General features: G+C 36.7%; 3 protein-coding genes across 7 annotated transcripts; 1 reads left to right on the forward strand and 2 right to left on the reverse strand.

Moving 5' to 3' along the window:
• Nucleotides 1-10: 10 nt before the first annotated feature.
• On the reverse strand, nucleotides 11-7,729 carry Syt14 (Synaptotagmin 14). Of its 2 annotated transcripts, none has more exons than XM_070672463.1 (8): nucleotides 7,514-7,729; nucleotides 6,422-6,610; nucleotides 6,066-6,200; nucleotides 5,660-5,718; nucleotides 5,387-5,566; nucleotides 4,918-5,241; nucleotides 4,459-4,812; nucleotides 11-4,385 (listed from the first exon to the last, which is right to left on the reverse strand). In XM_070672463.1, the coding sequence occupies exons 1-8, from the start codon at nucleotides 7,545-7,547 to the stop codon at nucleotides 4,173-4,175; spliced, it is 1,488 nt and encodes a 495-aa protein (XP_070528564.1). In that variant the 5' UTR covers nucleotides 7,548-7,729; the 3' UTR covers nucleotides 11-4,172. The 2 variants fall into 2 exon arrangements, with proteins under 2 accessions (XP_070528564.1, XP_070528563.1); XM_070672462.1 differs by having other exon boundaries at nucleotides 5,651-5,718.
• Nucleotides 7,730-7,938: 209 nt separating this feature from the next.
• LOC139111708 (solute carrier family 35 member D2-like protein) lies at nucleotides 7,939-11,944 on the forward strand. Its single transcript, XM_070672181.1, has 6 exons — nucleotides 7,939-8,087; nucleotides 8,227-8,524; nucleotides 8,659-9,994; nucleotides 10,481-10,864; nucleotides 10,964-11,187; nucleotides 11,285-11,944. The coding sequence occupies exons 3-6, from the start codon at nucleotides 9,020-9,022 to the stop codon at nucleotides 11,433-11,435; spliced, it is 1,734 nt and encodes a 577-aa protein (XP_070528282.1). The 5' UTR covers nucleotides 7,939-8,087; nucleotides 8,227-8,524; nucleotides 8,659-9,019; the 3' UTR covers nucleotides 11,436-11,944.
• On the reverse strand, nucleotides 11,589-18,717 carry LOC139111878 (discoidin domain-containing receptor 2). 4 transcript variants are annotated; one of them, XM_070672459.1, is made up of 15 exons: nucleotides 18,585-18,717; nucleotides 18,035-18,366; nucleotides 17,644-17,749; nucleotides 17,339-17,564; nucleotides 16,921-17,068; nucleotides 16,501-16,796; nucleotides 16,170-16,413; nucleotides 15,410-16,111; nucleotides 14,788-14,936; nucleotides 14,527-14,685; nucleotides 14,292-14,401; nucleotides 14,040-14,207; nucleotides 13,848-13,940; nucleotides 13,626-13,767; nucleotides 11,589-13,348 (listed from the first exon to the last, which is right to left on the reverse strand). In XM_070672459.1, the coding sequence occupies exons 2-15, from the start codon at nucleotides 18,111-18,113 to the stop codon at nucleotides 13,049-13,051; spliced, it is 2,922 nt and encodes a 973-aa protein (XP_070528560.1). In that variant the 5' UTR covers nucleotides 18,114-18,366; nucleotides 18,585-18,717; the 3' UTR covers nucleotides 11,589-13,048. The 4 variants fall into 4 exon arrangements, with proteins under 4 accessions (XP_070528560.1, XP_070528561.1, XP_070528562.1 ...); XM_070672460.1 differs by having other exon boundaries at nucleotides 16,501-16,793; nucleotides 18,035-18,680; XM_070672461.1 differs by having other exon boundaries at nucleotides 15,419-16,111; nucleotides 18,035-18,679.
• Nucleotides 18,718-18,721: the final 4 nt, after the last annotated feature.

Raw genomic sequence — 18,721 nt, forward strand, 5'->3', positions numbered from 1 at the left:
ATAATTTCAGTTTGTGATTATAGAAAATTAATGATAAAATCTTCAAATCGAGAGATTGATATACCGCTACATCGTTAATTGATTTAAACGCTTATTTCTTCTTTAGCATCGTGCCGTTTATAAACAGACTGTACATTATACGATAATATCACTAGGACTCAGAAATACTCTCTAACAGTATTAGCTAATTATGCACGAGACAAATCGTACCACGTGTACTTATATAATATGATATTTACGTGTCATTCACACATGCACCCCCACACACACACACATTTAATGCTAAATGGGCTTGTTTCAACCCATTTTATATTCAATTAGCTGTAGTATATTTTAAACATCTGGTTGAGGAAATTTTCCTATTTAGCCCGTTTTTTTATGCTGAAAAATATATGGAAGTAAATTTTTTTTTTTTTTCTTTTCTTTTCATAAAACATATTACTGCCAAAAATATTATCGCGAGTACCGAGTATAGTGGCAACATTACAATACGTAAAAAGAGAGCACGCGTTGTGCACAATAAAAACAATTCTCCGTGTCTTAAGGGAGATTTCTGAGTCCTCGCAATTATTTTCCTAAATGACAAAATAGTTCGAGCATGGATCAATATACATATATATATATATATATATATATATATATATATATACACACATATATGTATATGCATACATATATATGTAATCATGATGTAAATTTATACTACTAGAGGCTTGAAAAAGTCAAGCGTTAAATGATTCACAGCATCTGTTTGTCCATTAATCAGTCGCGCTGGCTTTGTCCGCTGATCTAGGGGTCCCCTAACGATCCTTTGGTCTAAGGCTACTTTTCACGTTACAACTATGCACTTCTATATTTCAATGACAGTATCAAACCGCATAAATCACTAATCACGCTTTTTAGACAATCGAGTAATCTTGTACAGTTTTCAAGATTGTGTAAAAACGCAATCAAATTAAAATTAGATTATTTATTTATTAAATTAATGTGCTTAACTAAACCAAGCTCTACCTCTGTGAATAAAGTTTTATAAAAACAACAGATTTTGTTCTTTGTTCAATTTTAAATACATTGTACGAAATTTTTTCAACAAATATATTTAATATAACATTAATTGTAAAATAATTAATCTTAAAGATATAAAAATAGAAGAAGAAAATTTAATTATTTGCTGGAAAAGTGCAGGTTTTCAATTGGAAAGTCTGTAAAAAGTTTGAAAAGAAATAATTAAATTTGTGTACGTAGTGTGAGTATTATTTCGTTTCATATTTTGTACATTTATGTATTAAATTAATTTTTTTTTTTTTTTTTTTCTTATTATCTTTCTAAATCAGGCGTAATTTTGTCGCGTCTTCTACTTTTACGTGTTCTCTAACGTAGCTATCGACGGCGTGGAACCCCTCGGTCGAAAATTCTAATATTAACGCGTAGATTATGCCACATCCCTAACGTACTCGTGTTCGTGTATGTTTCTATTTCAGTTATAATATATCGACTCTACAATCACATTTGCATTTACGAAGTGCGTTTTGCGAGTCATTGTGCGTCATTGAATTGTCAAACTGTTGGTCTTGTGTTCCATTTCGTCCCCCGAGAGATCTCGTTGAACCGTTGCCGCAGTCACGTCGCGGTAACAATCATTGCCGGCCCCACGCGTGTTATCAATCCATTCTCGAACCATCTCAAGACACCAAAATGCCCGTGGCCTAATATCTTATCTTACGATTACGATACAATTTGCTGATCCATCCAAATTCCCTTTTTCTAGGCATGCTTGACGAGAACGTGAGATACCAGTTGGTAAGATTAAAGTTGAACGTTAAAAAACCAAATTCATTGAGTCGTCAGCAAAAAGATGCAAGTGCTTATAAATAAGTACATGTGGGTATAACTTATTTATAAGCGTCTCGACAAATATAAAATTTGCTAACAATAAGCACTAATATTATAATGCCATTCAACAGTAAACTTTCAATGGTCGCGAAAAGTTGTTTAACTTTTAACAGCCAGCGATGTCAATTTGTCAATTAAAAATTTAGCTGTAATAAATTACTTTTTTATATAAAATTAGCGACTAATCTTTTGAAACTAATTATTACATTTAAATTTAATGCATCATCCTAATGTTAAGCTTAAATTATTAATTGATATTCGATTAAGTTTATCATCGATTGGTTTTTCGTTCGTTTTACAGTTATCATTAGGCATCTACGTCTCGTTCATGCATACCCATTTGTAATAACGCAGTTTAACAAAAACCAATTTTACGAAATTCAAGAACATGAGTTTAATTATTCCCGTAACTTTTTCATCGAAACATTTTCTTATCTTCGTTCATGAACGGTTATTCTTTTTTCTTCGTATTTGTTTTTTGTTTTTTTGTTAAACTGTGTAATAAGGCATGCTTGCAAAATTGGCCAAAAATCAGATGGTTGCATTCAGTATTAGGTAAATGCATGCAAGAACATGGGCCCGATATTGCCACATTGATTCATATGAACAAACACAAAGCCGATCACATATACGATCGAGAATTTACAGTTATTTACGTAAAGTGGATTAATATCGACACAATAACGAATTGCTAAGTTTAATCAGTCAAGAAAAAAAATAAAATAAAATGTTAGAAATACTTAATTTAAAATTTAGTAAAGAGTAAAAGCTCTATGATATTTCAATTCAGAAAATCGAAACAATTTATGAATAAATAGTGATTAAAAGTCTTAATATTTCAATGTCGTATTAATCCACATATCAGTTAGACACAATTTATTATAATTAAAGAAGCGACTGTGCAATAATGACTCATTCTGTCGATATTAATCCACCTCAGAGTAGACACACAAATCATTTTCTCAAATTCTTAAAATCTTTCAAACATCTGCTTTTCAAGGTAACAACGATATCTTCTTAAATATTATAGTGCTAATTTCTCAGAAATTTTCTATTAAATCTCATAAGATTTGAATAACATTTTTAAGTTTCGTTACAAATAAAATCGAGTTTCTGCTCGATTTTCAAGAACATTTTTACTAAATCACAGGAACTTTTGGCTCTTCCTGGAATATTTTAATAATTATGAAAAGATTTTAATTTTTTCTTTTTTTTGTAGAACATTTCCCGATCCACGCGAAAATACCTTTCGGATTCTCAGAGTACATAAAAAATGATGAAGAAATCGCAGACCTTCTTATCGCGTAACCACCATGCATCTTAAAATATTATAAGTCAAGAGACGTTACCATCTGTTTTTTCGAAACGACGTGTCGTCCGAATATTTAAATTCCGCTTTACATTTCGCGACAATCTTCCGTTCAGCGTGGCGCGCGCGGCATAAAAAGGGTGAAAGGCACAAAGTAAAAAATTAATGATTCAGATTGGCTCAGGCACATGTCGAGTCGAAGAGTATCGTACCATGCGACAGGACAGATACGACGATTGGACCGGAACGTCGATAAACGCCGGGACAACAATCGCGTGATCGTCGGGACCCTCAACATCGAAGACTAGCCACACTGCTCCCATCAGCGTATCAAAAAGGAAATGTACTTAGTACATTTAGACAAGAGTTTGTAACTCAGAGTTTACAGTACTCTGAATTTAGAGTACCCCGAACAAAATAAACGTCCAAGAGAATTTCTCTCGATTTAACATTCAATTGGAAGTCAAGAGACATTTTCCAGTGTCATTTAGACATTGGCATTTGTTTAACAGTGCTTTGAAACATTAAGACAAATTTTTTTTAAATCTTACGCTGTTACTTAATTTATACTTGTGATTTTTTTCGTTCAATAATTATGGAAATTGTAGTGCTTTGAACATTTGTATTTAGTCATGGCTATACCGACTCGGTGGGCATCAAACGCCATTTTTAGAAGAAGAAGAAGAAGAAGAAGGACATTTATATTGTTCGGGTTCTGACTTGAGATTGACAGACCGATTGGAATATTGACTTCCGTTCTTCAACCAGGCAGTACACAGTGCGTCTCCGTAAGAAAAGGAGAAAGAATCGAAATCTCTCTCGAGATAAGCCTGCCGCGAGCAATTGTTCTTTGGAAACGACCATCTGTCTTCCGTGTGCACCGGTCTTTGGCGAGTGCCGGTCAAATTGTTTTGCGCTCGAATAGTCGCATCAAGAAAATTAATCCATGAAAAGCACACACGAAGACACCTCAAGGACGTAGTAGCGAGTGCCAACGTTGCACTTGCGTCGGCTGCCTCGCCGTTCGCATGTCGTTCCAATGCTGTAGCTCTTCGGATCCGGAACTATTGAGACCCAAAGACAGCCAACCGATCATTTCCCGTCCCTTCCTGCCCATTCCACCTCGTCGACGATTATATACGGACAAAAAGAGCGTTACGTCTCCTAATTGGAATAGCGCGACCTATATTCAAAAACAATTAAAGATTATTAAAAATTTATCTTGCCGAAGTAATCGTGTATTTCATAAGAATTACTTGAAATATAAAAGTTTCCTTGTAGAGAGGATTCGGTTGGGCACGTTTCAGACCGGTCTTAGATCGGCCCATTTCATGATTGTTGCTATCAATAAGAGCCAATTTGACATAAGTGTCGGGAGGTTTCGTATCGTTCCCGCCTCCACCACGGAAATGAGAACCCTTGATTATCTCAACCGATAAACGGCCTGTCGTGCCGTTGTACGCCAAACCAATTAGGATCTCAGCGACACTGCCTCCTTTCATGCTGCTGCCATAAGGTGGTATAGCTGGAGAAGCATATGACTGAACCGATTGTTGAGATCCCGTGGAATCACTGCGAGTTAAACTGCTAGTGGTTCCCCAGTCCTGCGCCTAGAAAATGTAATATTATTTCTGTTCTCTTAACAACTATTATAGCTACTATATTATATATTATATTATATTATATTATTATGTAATCTTTTCGAATAAATTTACCGAGGAAGAAAGCGGTGGTTGAAGAGTTAACCAGAGAGTTGTTTCTAACTGAAGATTGATCTGATCAAAGGATACTCTGGCTTCACCCAACAACCGTTCCCGGCGCATCATTCGGCCACCCCACAGATACACTCTGAGACGTACTCCCATTGCGTTTACATCCTCGGGATTTACGCGAGGAAGTAAGAAACTCTCCATATACTGTGGAGATGTTCCTTGCCGGACTCGAGTTTTGCGTCTTTGCTTTTTTGAGGGTAGCAGAACTAACCGTACTTGACTACCGCCAATACCAGGGGGATAATTACGCCCTTGCAATACGTGAACCTGTAATAAAAAAAAATGATATCCTGATTAGTAATATGTTTATTTAAATAATTAAACAGTTTGTATCAAATAAATGGTTTATTAAAATAAGCTTTTAAAAAATAATTAGAAAAATCAAACGTATTGATTGAATAATTATACGAACTGTCATCTCACGCATAGGGGCGTCATATAAAAAAGCGACTTCCAAACTACCGACTTCTTCAGTAGCGACTGTACCCATCGTTGTAATGACATCATTGGTCGTCGAATCATTTTGCTCAACTTGTATCTCCTGCTCTCGGTTATCGAGTATGATGTTAGAAGCTCCAACTTCCACCACGCACTAAACAAACATAATATACATTGCAAATTTCGTGCATTAAAAAATCATAGGAGCTCCTTTAAAATCTATCTCGAATGTAATTACAGTAATCACCTGTTGTTGATCAGCTGGAGAATGCTCCTCCGTACAACTACTGGAGGTAGTCCCAGCATCTATAAATAATTAATAAACCCATGTTAATGCATCGATACGTAAAAGACACGTGCGTATTGCAAAATAAAAAATTGCAAGGAAGTGAATAAAAATATATTTCTCTATAATCAATATATAACAATTGGATATTATTACTTTGTGTTACTTACAAATCTACAAATTGTAGTAAAATTACATGCACACGTACCTTAAAGTATGCATGTATACACGTGCAATTCTATAAATTCTAGTTACATTTTAAATAGCAAATAAAAATAATTTTGTTATAAAATATAATATATAATAAAAAAAAAAAAAATATATATATATATATATTATTTTGATTTATTTTTTTGCTATTACGTACCTACGATAGTCGGTCCGTCTTCCGCTTGGATAGTCAGCGTATCCGGCGGAGGATGTGAACGCAAGTTTAATCGTCGAAGAGCGTCTTCCTCCGAATCCGAACTTGTTTCCGGATCCGAGTAAGAAAATGCTTTCCCTGCGGAAAAAAAAAAAATACAATTGTAATTAGCATATATTATTCGTGCCGTGAAGAAAATGGTCGAGCATAAAATACAAAATTAATTTATCTTGTAAACCTGAGTATTTGTAAAAGTGTTACTGCAGATCGAGGATAAAATAAAAAAAAAAAAAAAAAAATTAGAAAAATTTATAGGGGACGGCAGAATAGAAATTGGAATATAAACTAAAATCATATACCTATGTTTTTCGAGATTTGAGATGTGGAGCTGTTGGTGGACTCACAGAGAGGCACACAGACTCCGCCAAAGAGCGCGGTGGATGAAGGCGGCGTGAAGCACCACTTCCGCGACAAATAGAGAAAGAGAGCTAGCAGAAGTACTATGAAACCGGCAACGGCACCTAAAACTGCAGTCGCTTCCACAGGTACTGAAAAAAAATTCGAGAAAATTATGAAATTAACACCATGTTTTAAAGGACGTGCCACATATATCTTTATGAACGTTCTTCGAGAGCCGTTCAAAACATTTGCCGAAAGAATACAAATTAAAAATAAAGCGTCAGCGGATCTTCTTGAACTTGAAATGTTTAGCGGGCGAAAGGTATGTTATATCGTAGTTGTCATATCGAGCGCCGCGTTAACGCGGCATCGACGTATTACGCGTATAATGACCTGGAATAATTTATTATCGCTCCAGTTGTGACTAACTACCTGTAATATGGAATTGCGCAGCGTTGCACGCGCGTTCTCCGGGTGTAGCGCAATCGAGCAAAAAGAAAAAAAAAAATAGGGGAAAGGAGCTAATCTCTCGCGACGATCGACGGTTCAATTTGCTAATTACGTGGACGTTCTAGAGACAATTACATCCGCTGTCCTTATCGCGATCGTCACATTCGCTAACTCATCGCTCTCGGGTGACTTTGAAAAATTTTGCTTACGCAATGCGGAGCTGATGAGAGGGTCCTCGAAATTGCGTCCGAGGCTCGGGGGCCGCCGAGCGTCTATTCCGTTAATAATTATTGAAAATCGAGTCATGCAGAGACTGGAGGGCAATTCAGGTGGAAGTTAACGATATCGATTTGAACGCCTGATTTCCGACGCGTCTTAAAATGAAAACAGAGAGGAGGGCAGGCGGTGCGACGGGGGTGTCGCAATTTCCCGATCGCACGCGATTCACATTTTCGTCGGCGATTAAATTCGCGGCCGATTCTCGAGAGAGGCGTAACGGAAAAGAAATGAGAAACGGGAACGAAAGGCAAGCCCACGGAGAAGACAACGAGCGGTCCGGCAGAGGTGCCGATAAGGGTACTTTGGTTGGATAGTGGACTTACCCGCTAAGAAGTGGTCTGATCCAGCTAGAATCATGCTCGTCCACGGTGTCGCGTTAAATTGCTTTCTTACGTGGGTCGGTGGCACGGCTGGGGTTGCCTCTCGCGAAATAGCGAATGCATTATCCACCCGCGGCAGCTCGCCAGGGCGGGTTCACCCGTCGAGGATCGGCAGCGAAGCGTGGCCAGCTAGCTTCGGGCTAGCCGCACGATAATACGTGGGCGGGGGTGTATACACGGAGCAGTCTGTTGCTCGCGGACCCGACGCGGCTCGTGCGCCACCCCGCTAACACTTTGCGCGCGCGTATGCAGGCGCGTGCGCGACGCCACGTAAACGCCACCCCGCGGGTTATCTAATTGTAAGTCACCCCCGAGAACGGATCGAGACGCATACTTTTCGATCAAACTCATTAACTTGATCGGCGATTCAGTTTAACCGACCGAATGCTTCATCGCGAAACTTTTTTAATTTCGATCGAATAATTAAGTGTATCTTTTAATTATGCACCCTAATTGTAACTGTATTTTATAATGTGAATAATTAAAAATAATGTACGTACGTTTCGCGGGTATTAAAGTAAGTGCATTATATTTTTTACTACAGAGTAAATTGTCTCTTTTTTTTTTTTTTTTTTTAATAAGATTTTATTTATGTAACTTTATGTGTTACTACACTTCTATGATACGAAATATTTTCAAGTCTTTTACCACTCCAGATACGTAATTGCCCGACTGTATTATGTATTATAAGTAGCGAAAGTTGGTAATGATAACGTTTGTTATCCTTGAACTTAACCTAAAAAAAAAAAAAAAAAAAAAAAAAAGCTGCTCGTGCAAGCAGCGATTTACCAATTCATCGTCTCCATTAAGAAAATAATATAACATACAAAAGCTCCTCGCTACCAAGAAGAGATCTTTGTGCCATATCACTACACTGATAGATGCACCCCAAATTAAAAAAAGAAAGGAAAAAAAAATGCTCGTGCAAGCGCATAGATGAAACGCGCATATTCCGTGAGTGGCGTTAAATAATTTACACTTATGGATTGTTCTACAATTTATGAGCATAAAGTCTCAAGTTAACTAGAGAGTTGATGTAAGAATAAGAGATATGTATGTAAAGTGTAATGGTTAATTTTCCGTTGCAGGGGGGCCGCCGGTGATACCGCAAGCCGCAAGGAGCCAGGGAGATTCAGTGGAGAACCAGTAATCGTGAGGAGCATGCCTTTCCGATTGCATCAGACTACTCCTAAGGCCTCCTAAGGACAAAGTCGCCCTTGACGGACGCCGGACGAGGCCTTGTACCTACAATAGTGAACTCTGAAGCTGATCGACTCTGCACGCAGACGATTGCAGCCATGAACGGAGGAAGAACGATAAGGTTATCTAAGCGTAGGTTCCTCTATGTGCGTAATGATTAATCGCAGGAACGGTGCTCTCGGATAACGAGGCGAACGGATAATAAAAGTGAGGCCGGTGGGCTACTGTGGTTCTTTTTTTTCTTCGACGATGACGGAACACGAGGCGAACGCGATGTTCGCGCGAGTGACGTCGGCGTTCTTTTACGGGCTGTCGTCATTCATGATAACGGTCGTGAACAAAACTATCCTCACGTCGTACGCCTTCCCGTCCTTCCAAGTGCTGGGGATTGGCCAGATGCTCGCGACGATCTTGGTCCTGTTCGTTGCGAAGAAGCTGCGTTACGTCGAGTTTCCTAATCTCGAGGTGGCAACCTTCGCCAAGATCTGGCCATTACCGTTGATATACATCGGTAATATGATATTTGGCCTGGGTGGCACCAAGCAACTGAGCCTGCCGATGTTTACCGCTCTGAGACGATTCAGTATCCTCATGACGATGATCGCCGAGTACTACATCCTTGGCATTAAGGCACGCATGTCCATACAGCTGAGTGTTTACACAATGATCCTGGGTGCTGTGGTAGCCGCGCTCAACGATCTCGCCTTCAATTTCGAAGGCTATATTTTTATCCTGTTGAATGACTTTTTTACCGCCGCTAATGGTGTATATATGAAAAAGAAATTAGATTCTAAGGAATTAGGAAAATATGGACTAATGTATTACAATTCTTTGTTTATGCTTGGCCCAACAACTTTGTTGGCCTGGTGGATGGGTGATATAGCCTCGACTTTAGATTATCCCAACTGGACGAATCCGTTATTTATTTTACAATTTGTATTATCGTGCATAATGGGCTTTATACTGTCATACAGTACTCTCCTCTGTACGTTGTATAACTCCGCGTTGACTACCACCATCATTGGATGTCTGAAAAATATATGCGTCACGTATCTTGGTATGGTGATTGGGGGAGACTACATATTTTCATGGTTGAATTTTGTAGGATTGAATTTAAGCGTGGTGGGTAGTTTAGTATATACTTGGGTAACATTTCGTAAAAGAGAGGGTTCACCGCCAAAGTATACTTTGACCGGATCTCAAGCCAATAAGATACAAGCTATATGATTGTAACTTTTCGTGCTGTACAAATTTGAACGGGATAATATCTGTATTTATGTATAATACTAAGCATTGCTAGCTTACAAACAACTTATTATTTCACTTTGGAAGGTCTACAACAGTTAATAATCTTTATTTAAATATAAGAAATAATTAATTCTAATAAGATTTAGATAGAAGAACACACGTTCCTCGACCTGAATAATGACTTGCATATATGACCAATAGCTATTATGAATTTTTGTTCCTCGTGTCACAAAGTGCTTTTTAACTTACTTCAGTTAGGTAGCGACAAAATGAAATAAGATTGCCAACGTGACTGTAATATATACCAAAGTAAAATAATCATGTTACCAAATAAGTATTATTTATAGTTAATTAAGGAAACACTCAAATCAATTAAAATACAAAAATGCCATATAGCTAGAATGTAGCTTTTCTGATCATTTGTACATAATAGGACTATTTTAATGGAAATAAATCTTATTTATTAACAGACTCTACAGTTTCAGACCTTTTTACTATCCTCGCTCGGTTTCAGGCCATTACGCGACAGCCTGCGAGACGTTCCTGGAGGATTATAGCAAGCACCGTGTATTCTTATCCTCCCTGCAACGTGTGCTTCTTACAATGGGCTCGGCGGTCGTATCGTTGGCGAACCCGTTTCGAGGCGACATGATAGCGTGTCTCGGGGAAACTACCGGGACGAGCGCTCTCGCGTACTGTCACCAACGAATGAAGAGTACGAACGAGGGTCAACGTATACTTACTCAAAAGCCGCGCATAAACACGTCCACCGTCGACCTCTCCTACCTCAAAGACCTATCGCCGGGAACCGTCGGCAGAACGTATCGCGATTTTTTGGATGACAACGTAAGATATATATATATATATATATTTTTTTTTTTTTTTTTTTTTTTTACCACGTCTGAAGAATAATTGAATAAAATAACGAGTAAAATATGATTACAGAATGTATCGCCCAACGATCGACTTCCGGTGCAATTTGTCGATGATGTCGAGCTGGCGTACGTAATGCAACGATATCGGGAGGCGCACGATGTTTTTCACGCTATGCTTCTAATGCCAACAACGATGCTAGGAGAAGTATCAGTTAAATGGATAGAGGCTTTGCAGACACATTTGCCGATGTGCACAACTGGGGCAATATTTGGAGCTAGTCGGTTACGTCCTAGGTGAATTCGTTATTTCGTACGATAGAGTGTAGTTGTTATTAATAATTATACATATCTATAGTCATCACACATTTCAATGTATCGTGTAATGTTTCAGACAAAGACAATTGTACCTGGATCATTATCTCCCGTGGTCTATAAACATCGGTTTGAATGCAAAATTCTTACTAGGAGTGTATTTCGAGGAGCGTTGGGAACAATCCCTCCAAGACTTTCACAAAGAAATGAATATCGTGCGTCTCGTATAAAACTAAATAATTGTCAGTATTTAAATAGAAAATTAAGTTTTGATATCTCTCAAGCTTAAGCCTCGTTAAAATTCTTTGATTCATTCTTCAATGAAAAATCTTTACGTAATACACGCAAAGATAATTAGACCTGCATTTTCGAAACAACACACATTATTGATATTACAAATTTGATTTAATTAAACGTTACATCTGTTATAAACATATATAATCTAAAATTGTACGTTTACCATAATCGTTATTATCGTCGTTGTTTCCAATAATCGTACGTGTGATTTTTTGTTCTTTTACTGCTTTCTTCATTGTTTTCTTAGTTAACGTCGTTATTACGCATGGGGTGTATCTTAAAATAATATACTTTAAAAACTAATTATATTCGTTGGATCAAATAATTTGTACAAAGTTCAAGTGTTATTTATAATACGTCATGAATAATTATCCTTTTTAAATTATTACTGCTTAGCAGAGAAATGATTGAAATACATTCTATTATTTCTAAATTGAAAGAATTATTAACGCGATTAACATAAACAGCACCTTTCCAAATACATCCCGTCAAGTCTATATTATGTATTTCAGAATAAAATTGGAGATGACTTATCTTAAGATATACATATATAAGAAAGGATATATATGAAGATTATTTCTATTTTAAACTCTGGCGCCATTGCGAAATTTGATTAAAGATCAAACGATTCGCCTTCTTCCTGAGATAAGTAAGCTGAATCGATCAATATGAATATATCGTGATATTATTTTGTAAAATAAGTACATATAAATAGATGAGCAAAACTGATTGTCATTCTTCGACGTAATTGAGTATTACACTCGCTTATGCCGGATTTTACTTTATATTATTTTGTTTTGGCTACATGCAACAAATTCTGACGATATAAAGTATCCACCAGTCGACAAAATGCGACTAAAGTTATGCGCAGAATCTGCAATAAACTCGAGCATCAGGGTGATGAGTTTTATTAAAAAGTTTGCTCGCGTTATTTGATTTTTGCGATCGATTATTTAGACAATATATATATATATATAGAAGAAATAGAACGATACTTTTTTAACAGTAAAAACGATAATGAGTATCACACATATATGTGTATAAGCGTAGGAAAGATATGTAAAGTAAGAAATTAGTAAATAGATGTGAATCTCTTTTATACGTTCAAAATCACGTATTTCTCGTAAATACTGATTGATATGAGAATAATCATCGAAAGATTATTCTCCGACTATTCCTGCACATATGCGTAAAACAATATACGAGAAACTTGCGATTATTCGCCGCATTGAATTTTATCATTATGTTAGCCTACACTTACTTATATAATCAAAATTAGATAAATCTAGTTGAGCAGTAATTGTAGTGGCCAGAGAGCATCCTACGTTGTCGTGGTTTAGGCATTATACGACTCTTCGATTCAATTCGCGACTAGTTTGTTACCTGCGAGAGTGATCAGGAAAGAAATTAGGATGCTTCTTAGCTGATTGTAATCGATTTGGTCCGCGCCGCCGCCGCCGCTGCTGCTGCTGCTGCTGCTGCTGCTGGAGCATGGATCGTTTTTCGTATGCTCTTTCGGCAAAAGTGCATTCGCGTTTACGCACTTTTAATCTAGAGTCAGCTTCTTGAGGTAGCAGTAAATCTCTTGGAAACTAGGCCGATCCTCCGCAAGTTTGCCCCAACATCGCAACATTAGCCGGTACAGGTCGTCCGTGCAGAACATTGGCTGCTCGAGGATCCGTGGACATTTATTGTTACCCCCATTGTCCAACGAGTACCATAAACCGCAGTTCTCCAACACCTGTTCCGAAGTCAGATGGGCGTACGGTACGTCTTCGCAGCGCGTCAGCACTTCCCAAACCGTTACGCCATACGACCAAACGTCAGACTGACAGCTTCGTTTTCCCTAAATAACAACACATATTATTCTTAATTTTAGTATTTTAATATTCATGGACATTTCTGCTTAATAAACTTTTAATAAATTTTTAGCGAAATGTATGGTATATTCTCTTTTCTCGGATAATCTTTTAAATTAAAATAATTTATTTGAAAACTTTACTGAAGCAGGATGTGTGACTATCACCCTAGATATTAGTATTAGTATTAGTATTAGAAAATTATTGTCTCGCAATAGAAAATTTTTGTTTTGTTTTGGAATCTTTTATTAGACAAATAATTACCAATAGAACCGCTTCCCATGCCATCCAACGTAATGGTATCTTCGCATAGCATTCGTCAACGTAATATTCGCCATCATATTTACTGCAGTACATGGCTTGATCCGATACTTTAATCAGCAAATCGTTACAAACGATGCAATTCCTGCAAAAAATGTATTAATAAACAAATAAGATAAAAATAAAAACAAATAGTGTCAAGTAATTATTATAGTATATTATTACCTAGCTGCTAGATCGCAATGCGGTACGTTCAAACTTTCGAGATACTTCATCCCCGAAGCGATTTGTGTCACCAGATTTAACGAGCATTCGTAACTGCAAAATTCATAATTGTTCATTAATATGAAAGCGCCTCTCCTTTCCCCCAAAAAAAAAAAAAAAAAAAAAAAATTGAACTGCCACACACAGGTTTACCTTATTGACGCGTCGCAATCGCGACTCTTTAAAAAACTTGACAGATCCCCGAGCTCTCCATACTCGAAAATGGCACTAAAAGGCTCTTCTTCGACTATTGCGATTATCCTAGCGATATTGACGTCCCGTATTTCGGCCAAGGTGTGCATGTCGTTCATAAAATCCTTCCTAAAATATATATGTAGATATTTTCACGTGCAAAAATCGCAAAAGCTTGCAACAAAAGTTAGCAAAAAGTTACAATGCTTTTACCTTAAAGCGTCAACTACCCCACGCCACAAGGATCGGACTAAAACTACTTGACGATTTTGAAGAGTGCCTAGATCTGGATTGTGTATGCCTTTCGCTTCGCACAGGTGAACCTAAATGGGGATAGATAAATAAATAATTATAGAGATTACAGAGCGCGTACTTCGGGCGCGTTATTAACGTTCAGACATTAGTTGTATATTATATTAATTTCTTTAGAACGTTCGCTGCGACTCACCAAACCGAAATTTCCCTCGCCGAGTTTATCCAGGATTCTTAATCTATGCCGAGAGATGCGCAACACCTCGTAAGTTCCGCGTTTGTACGATACAATCGAATCCCGTATGAGTAGCGGCGTGAAAAGACTCACAACGGGATGCTGATCGCGTCTCTTGATCTACAACATACCGTAACACTGTATCGAGTATTGCATTAACAATCGCACAACAAAGCCTATCTAAATTACCATTACGTTTGTATATGCTACGAGCTTTCTTACCGTTAAGATGTCTGTAGCTGCATAGTAACTCTCGTATATTCTCTGATTTATTTTTCCCGTTTGCGAACGACTTAGTTTTTTCGACATTGTTGGCAGTATGCATTCCATTCGCGCCTCATTGATCATCAAGTCTTCGCTGGTTTTAGTATCTAAAACACATACGCCAAGAGTCAATAACAACGTTAAATAAAATACAATAATTTAAGGACATAACATATTAGATTGAATACGAGTATTATTCGGCAAATATAATAATACGATGCTTATTATTACGAGTTTATAAATAATTTAATTAATTTTACTAATTAATATGCATTTATATTATTGAATATAAATTAATCATGACTAAATTAAAATCAATCAGGAACGGCACAGGAAAATTGGGACAAATATAAATTATTAAATGCAGACTGAAAAGAAGCAAATTAAATAAAATTATAATACTCTGATAATTATAATAAAATAAAATAAGAACATAACGATAACCGTATGTTCCATCTACGTGTATCTTGTATCATACTTGCACCTAATATAAAATGAAATAAAAAATTTCTATTGCTTTTATATTTCGGAATCAATGAAAGCATCTACAACTAATTTATATATAATCTCCTATATGTACCAAAATGACCTGTTTTATAATTGGATCTCGCTTCACATTTGACATACGGTTCTGGCGATATTTTATTAATCTTCTCGTAAATGCTATGCTGTTCGCTCGTATCGGTATCACCGAATTTGTAATCGTTGTTCGAGGCAATTTTGCTTTTCAGCGACAGCCGAGATTGCGACAAATTGTTTACCACAATCGGTGTGGGTAATTTGATATCCTTCGTATTGATCGTGATACCCGGTGCCGGCGAGCCGCATAATAACGCGGTATGCTTTTGTAACAAAGCCACTTTGTTGCGCCCCCTTTGTTTTATCAGAAAGATGGTACAACCCGAAAAAAAGACTATTATTGTTAGCGCTGCGCTGATTAGCCCAATATACGTTGACGAATTGTTGACGGGAAAAGCATCCGGCGTTAGATTTGACTCGTTTAATATCAATTTTGTTTCGTTCGAGTCAGTTTTCGATGTTCCTGTTATTGTACTTTTATTTTGAATATTAATTTTTCTCTCGTCGTCAATTTCACCTCTAATCTTGTTATCAGTTTGAGTATCCAGATTGTCGATCTCACTTTTCATTTCTTTATCTCCGATCTCTTTTACTTTCGCAATCTGATCTTGATTAATTATTTGAGATATGTTTTCATTGTTATTCATATATATCCATGACAAACGTGCCAATGCACCATCAGTGCTATTCTTTACATCTGAAACTAAATTACAAAATAATATATCTTGAACGTAATTTAAATTTAATCGAAATTAGATTACCTGTCTGAAATGTAATTTCGCTTAGCAGCAACCATTTTGATTGCGGTTTTATTTCCATCTTGATAAACTTCCCTGTTCTTAATTGCAATGGAATAGATATTATAGTGCTGTTTCTGCCATTTTTTTCATTACTGTTACCAGAAATGATATTAATCTTAACATCGTTAAATACTTGGAAGGTTTCCGGGGTTTCGTAATATTCTTTGCCATCCAACGAAAACCAAAAGTTTATCGACGAGAACACCTAAAAGTTATAAAACTTAGGATAAGTTTGTTATTATATATATATATATATAAAAAAAAAAAAAAATTATTTCGAGTAATTACGCACTTCTACACTCAGATCAGGAAGATTAGCCATGTGGATCGTACAATTCCTAAATTTCCGAGAAAACTGGAATTCAAAGAATAACTCTATATTATCTCGATCGCGCCACCCGACCCAGTTAGTTACTCTATTAGATTCTAGAATTTCTGCTTCGCTGCCTACTATCCCGTCAGTTAATTGTCCTAGACCGTTCAACATTAAATTTTCGATCTTTGTGCCGTCGTATGATCTATCCTCGACATTACAATTGTTAGGTCCATCTGCATCAGCTTTGGGCGCGGTATAACTCACAATGTCTTCTGCACAAAAAAAAAAAAAAAAAAAAAAAAAAAGAAGAAAAAAAAAAGAATAACGTTTTCGTGATATTAAATTTATTTCATGCAAAAAATATAACACATTAAATAACACATGAAAAATACTTACGACTCCAAATGCATCCGTAAATCTCAACGCGCATGCATACAGTGCGAGGATGCTGACTATAAGGAACAAATCTTACTCGACTCGCGACGAATGGTAGATCCAACTTTTGTTTCTCTACTAGATATGTATTGCTGTTGCCACGCAGTACCTGTGTAATATAAGTGTAATATAATATAACAAACAAATTATTAACAATTTCTTAATTTTTTTATTTCTTTTCAGTTGGAAAGAAAAAAATTAATTTTAATTAAAATTATTAATTTTTTAAATTAAGAAAATTAAATTTAAATTTATTTTGTCTAAAAATTGTTATTTTAACAAATGTTTAATTATACATTATTATTATTATCATCTTTGTATCAACTAAATTGTAAGTTATTTCAAGTTTAAATTAATCTTTATAATTAATCAGGGGTACCTTGTTCCCTTTCAAATCTTTGTACTGATGCCATTTTTCATGTCGCCAGTATTCCAAAAAAAATGTCTCGGCATATTCCTGGCCTTGACCATTACCAAATCGTCCTTGAGTCTCGGTCCACGTAATAAGATGGTTTCTCATCAAATCGATTTCCAAATATTCATGTATAGCACTACTGATTGGTGCCTTTGGACACCAAGCTCCACCATTTTTTTCCTGTCGTATTCTACAAATATTCATATTTTATGACAACCGTATGTAATTATTAATATCGTATATGTATATGTTCGTGTTAACTTTTGTACCTTGCATTTTGGGGACCGACGGATTTCATCTCGTAGCTGGATGATGCGGTAATCGCTTCGTCTGGAATTTTTCCTTCTTCCATGCCAAGTGGAAGAATGCATTTTTCTAAAATTGTGATTACAATTGAATGTACATAATTTATACTTTTTATATTTATAATTATAGAATTAATAAAAAGACAAAACTAATTATTTAATTATTTACTTTTATAAAAATTACATAAGGAAAAAAAAAAAAGTTAAAGCTTACAGAAAAAAGCGAAAGTGGTAAATGTTTTTCGGAGAATATCACATCGCCAAGTTCAGCTTAAAAATATATATTTCGAAAAGTAAACGTCACTGAAGAAAGGGTTAACGATGAAAGAATAAGTATAGTTAGAGGCCAACTCACCAAGAACATTCCAGACGGATCCCTTTGTGCACCAGCTGAACAGTATTAGGACTTTTATCGAAAGGCGTACTGTCTCCATGATATGTTGCGATAGCGCGGCGCGTACCGATACTCCGAGCGCATTTACAAATCATAATACAGCTCGAGGTACTCCCTCATCCCTGTTCACTTTGAATTTTTTTATTTTCTTTCTTAAGGAAGACCCCACGGTGCGTCGTTGAAACGCAGTTGAAAAAATGCAATTTTATGGAACGCGAGATGTAATGCAGCTTTTCGCTCTCGCACAGGGTGGGGATGTTGATACTCGGCGTAGCTTGGCCCGGCTGTTGTCTCTGCGCAACAAGTATGGAACGATCAATATGCGTTATTTCGCGGGTGGGCAAAATTCTCCGCGCATATTTCGTTAATTCGTTTCTTTTCTTTCCCCTCCTCTCCTTTCTCTTATCGTTTTCCTTTTTGCCGAATACGTTCTGACCACGTTCCGGGCAAGATTATCAAAGATTTTCGCGTCGAATGTTGCCGATTTTTAGTCCTCCCGATGAATCCTTACCGGTTAGGAGAAACCGCCAACACTCCGAGGCCAGACTCATAATTTTAAATGGAGCACGTGCATTGCGTTAGTATCAAGCTTTTATCGTTCATTATCGTTCGTTTTGCTCTTTAACTGCTCTGCTCTCTTTGCATCCT

This window comes from Cardiocondyla obscurior, linkage group LG25, assembly GCF_019399895.1.
Source record: "Cardiocondyla obscurior isolate alpha-2009 linkage group LG25, Cobs3.1, whole genome shotgun sequence".
In the NCBI taxonomy this organism is placed as follows: Eukaryota; Metazoa; Arthropoda; class Insecta; order Hymenoptera; family Formicidae; genus Cardiocondyla; species Cardiocondyla obscurior.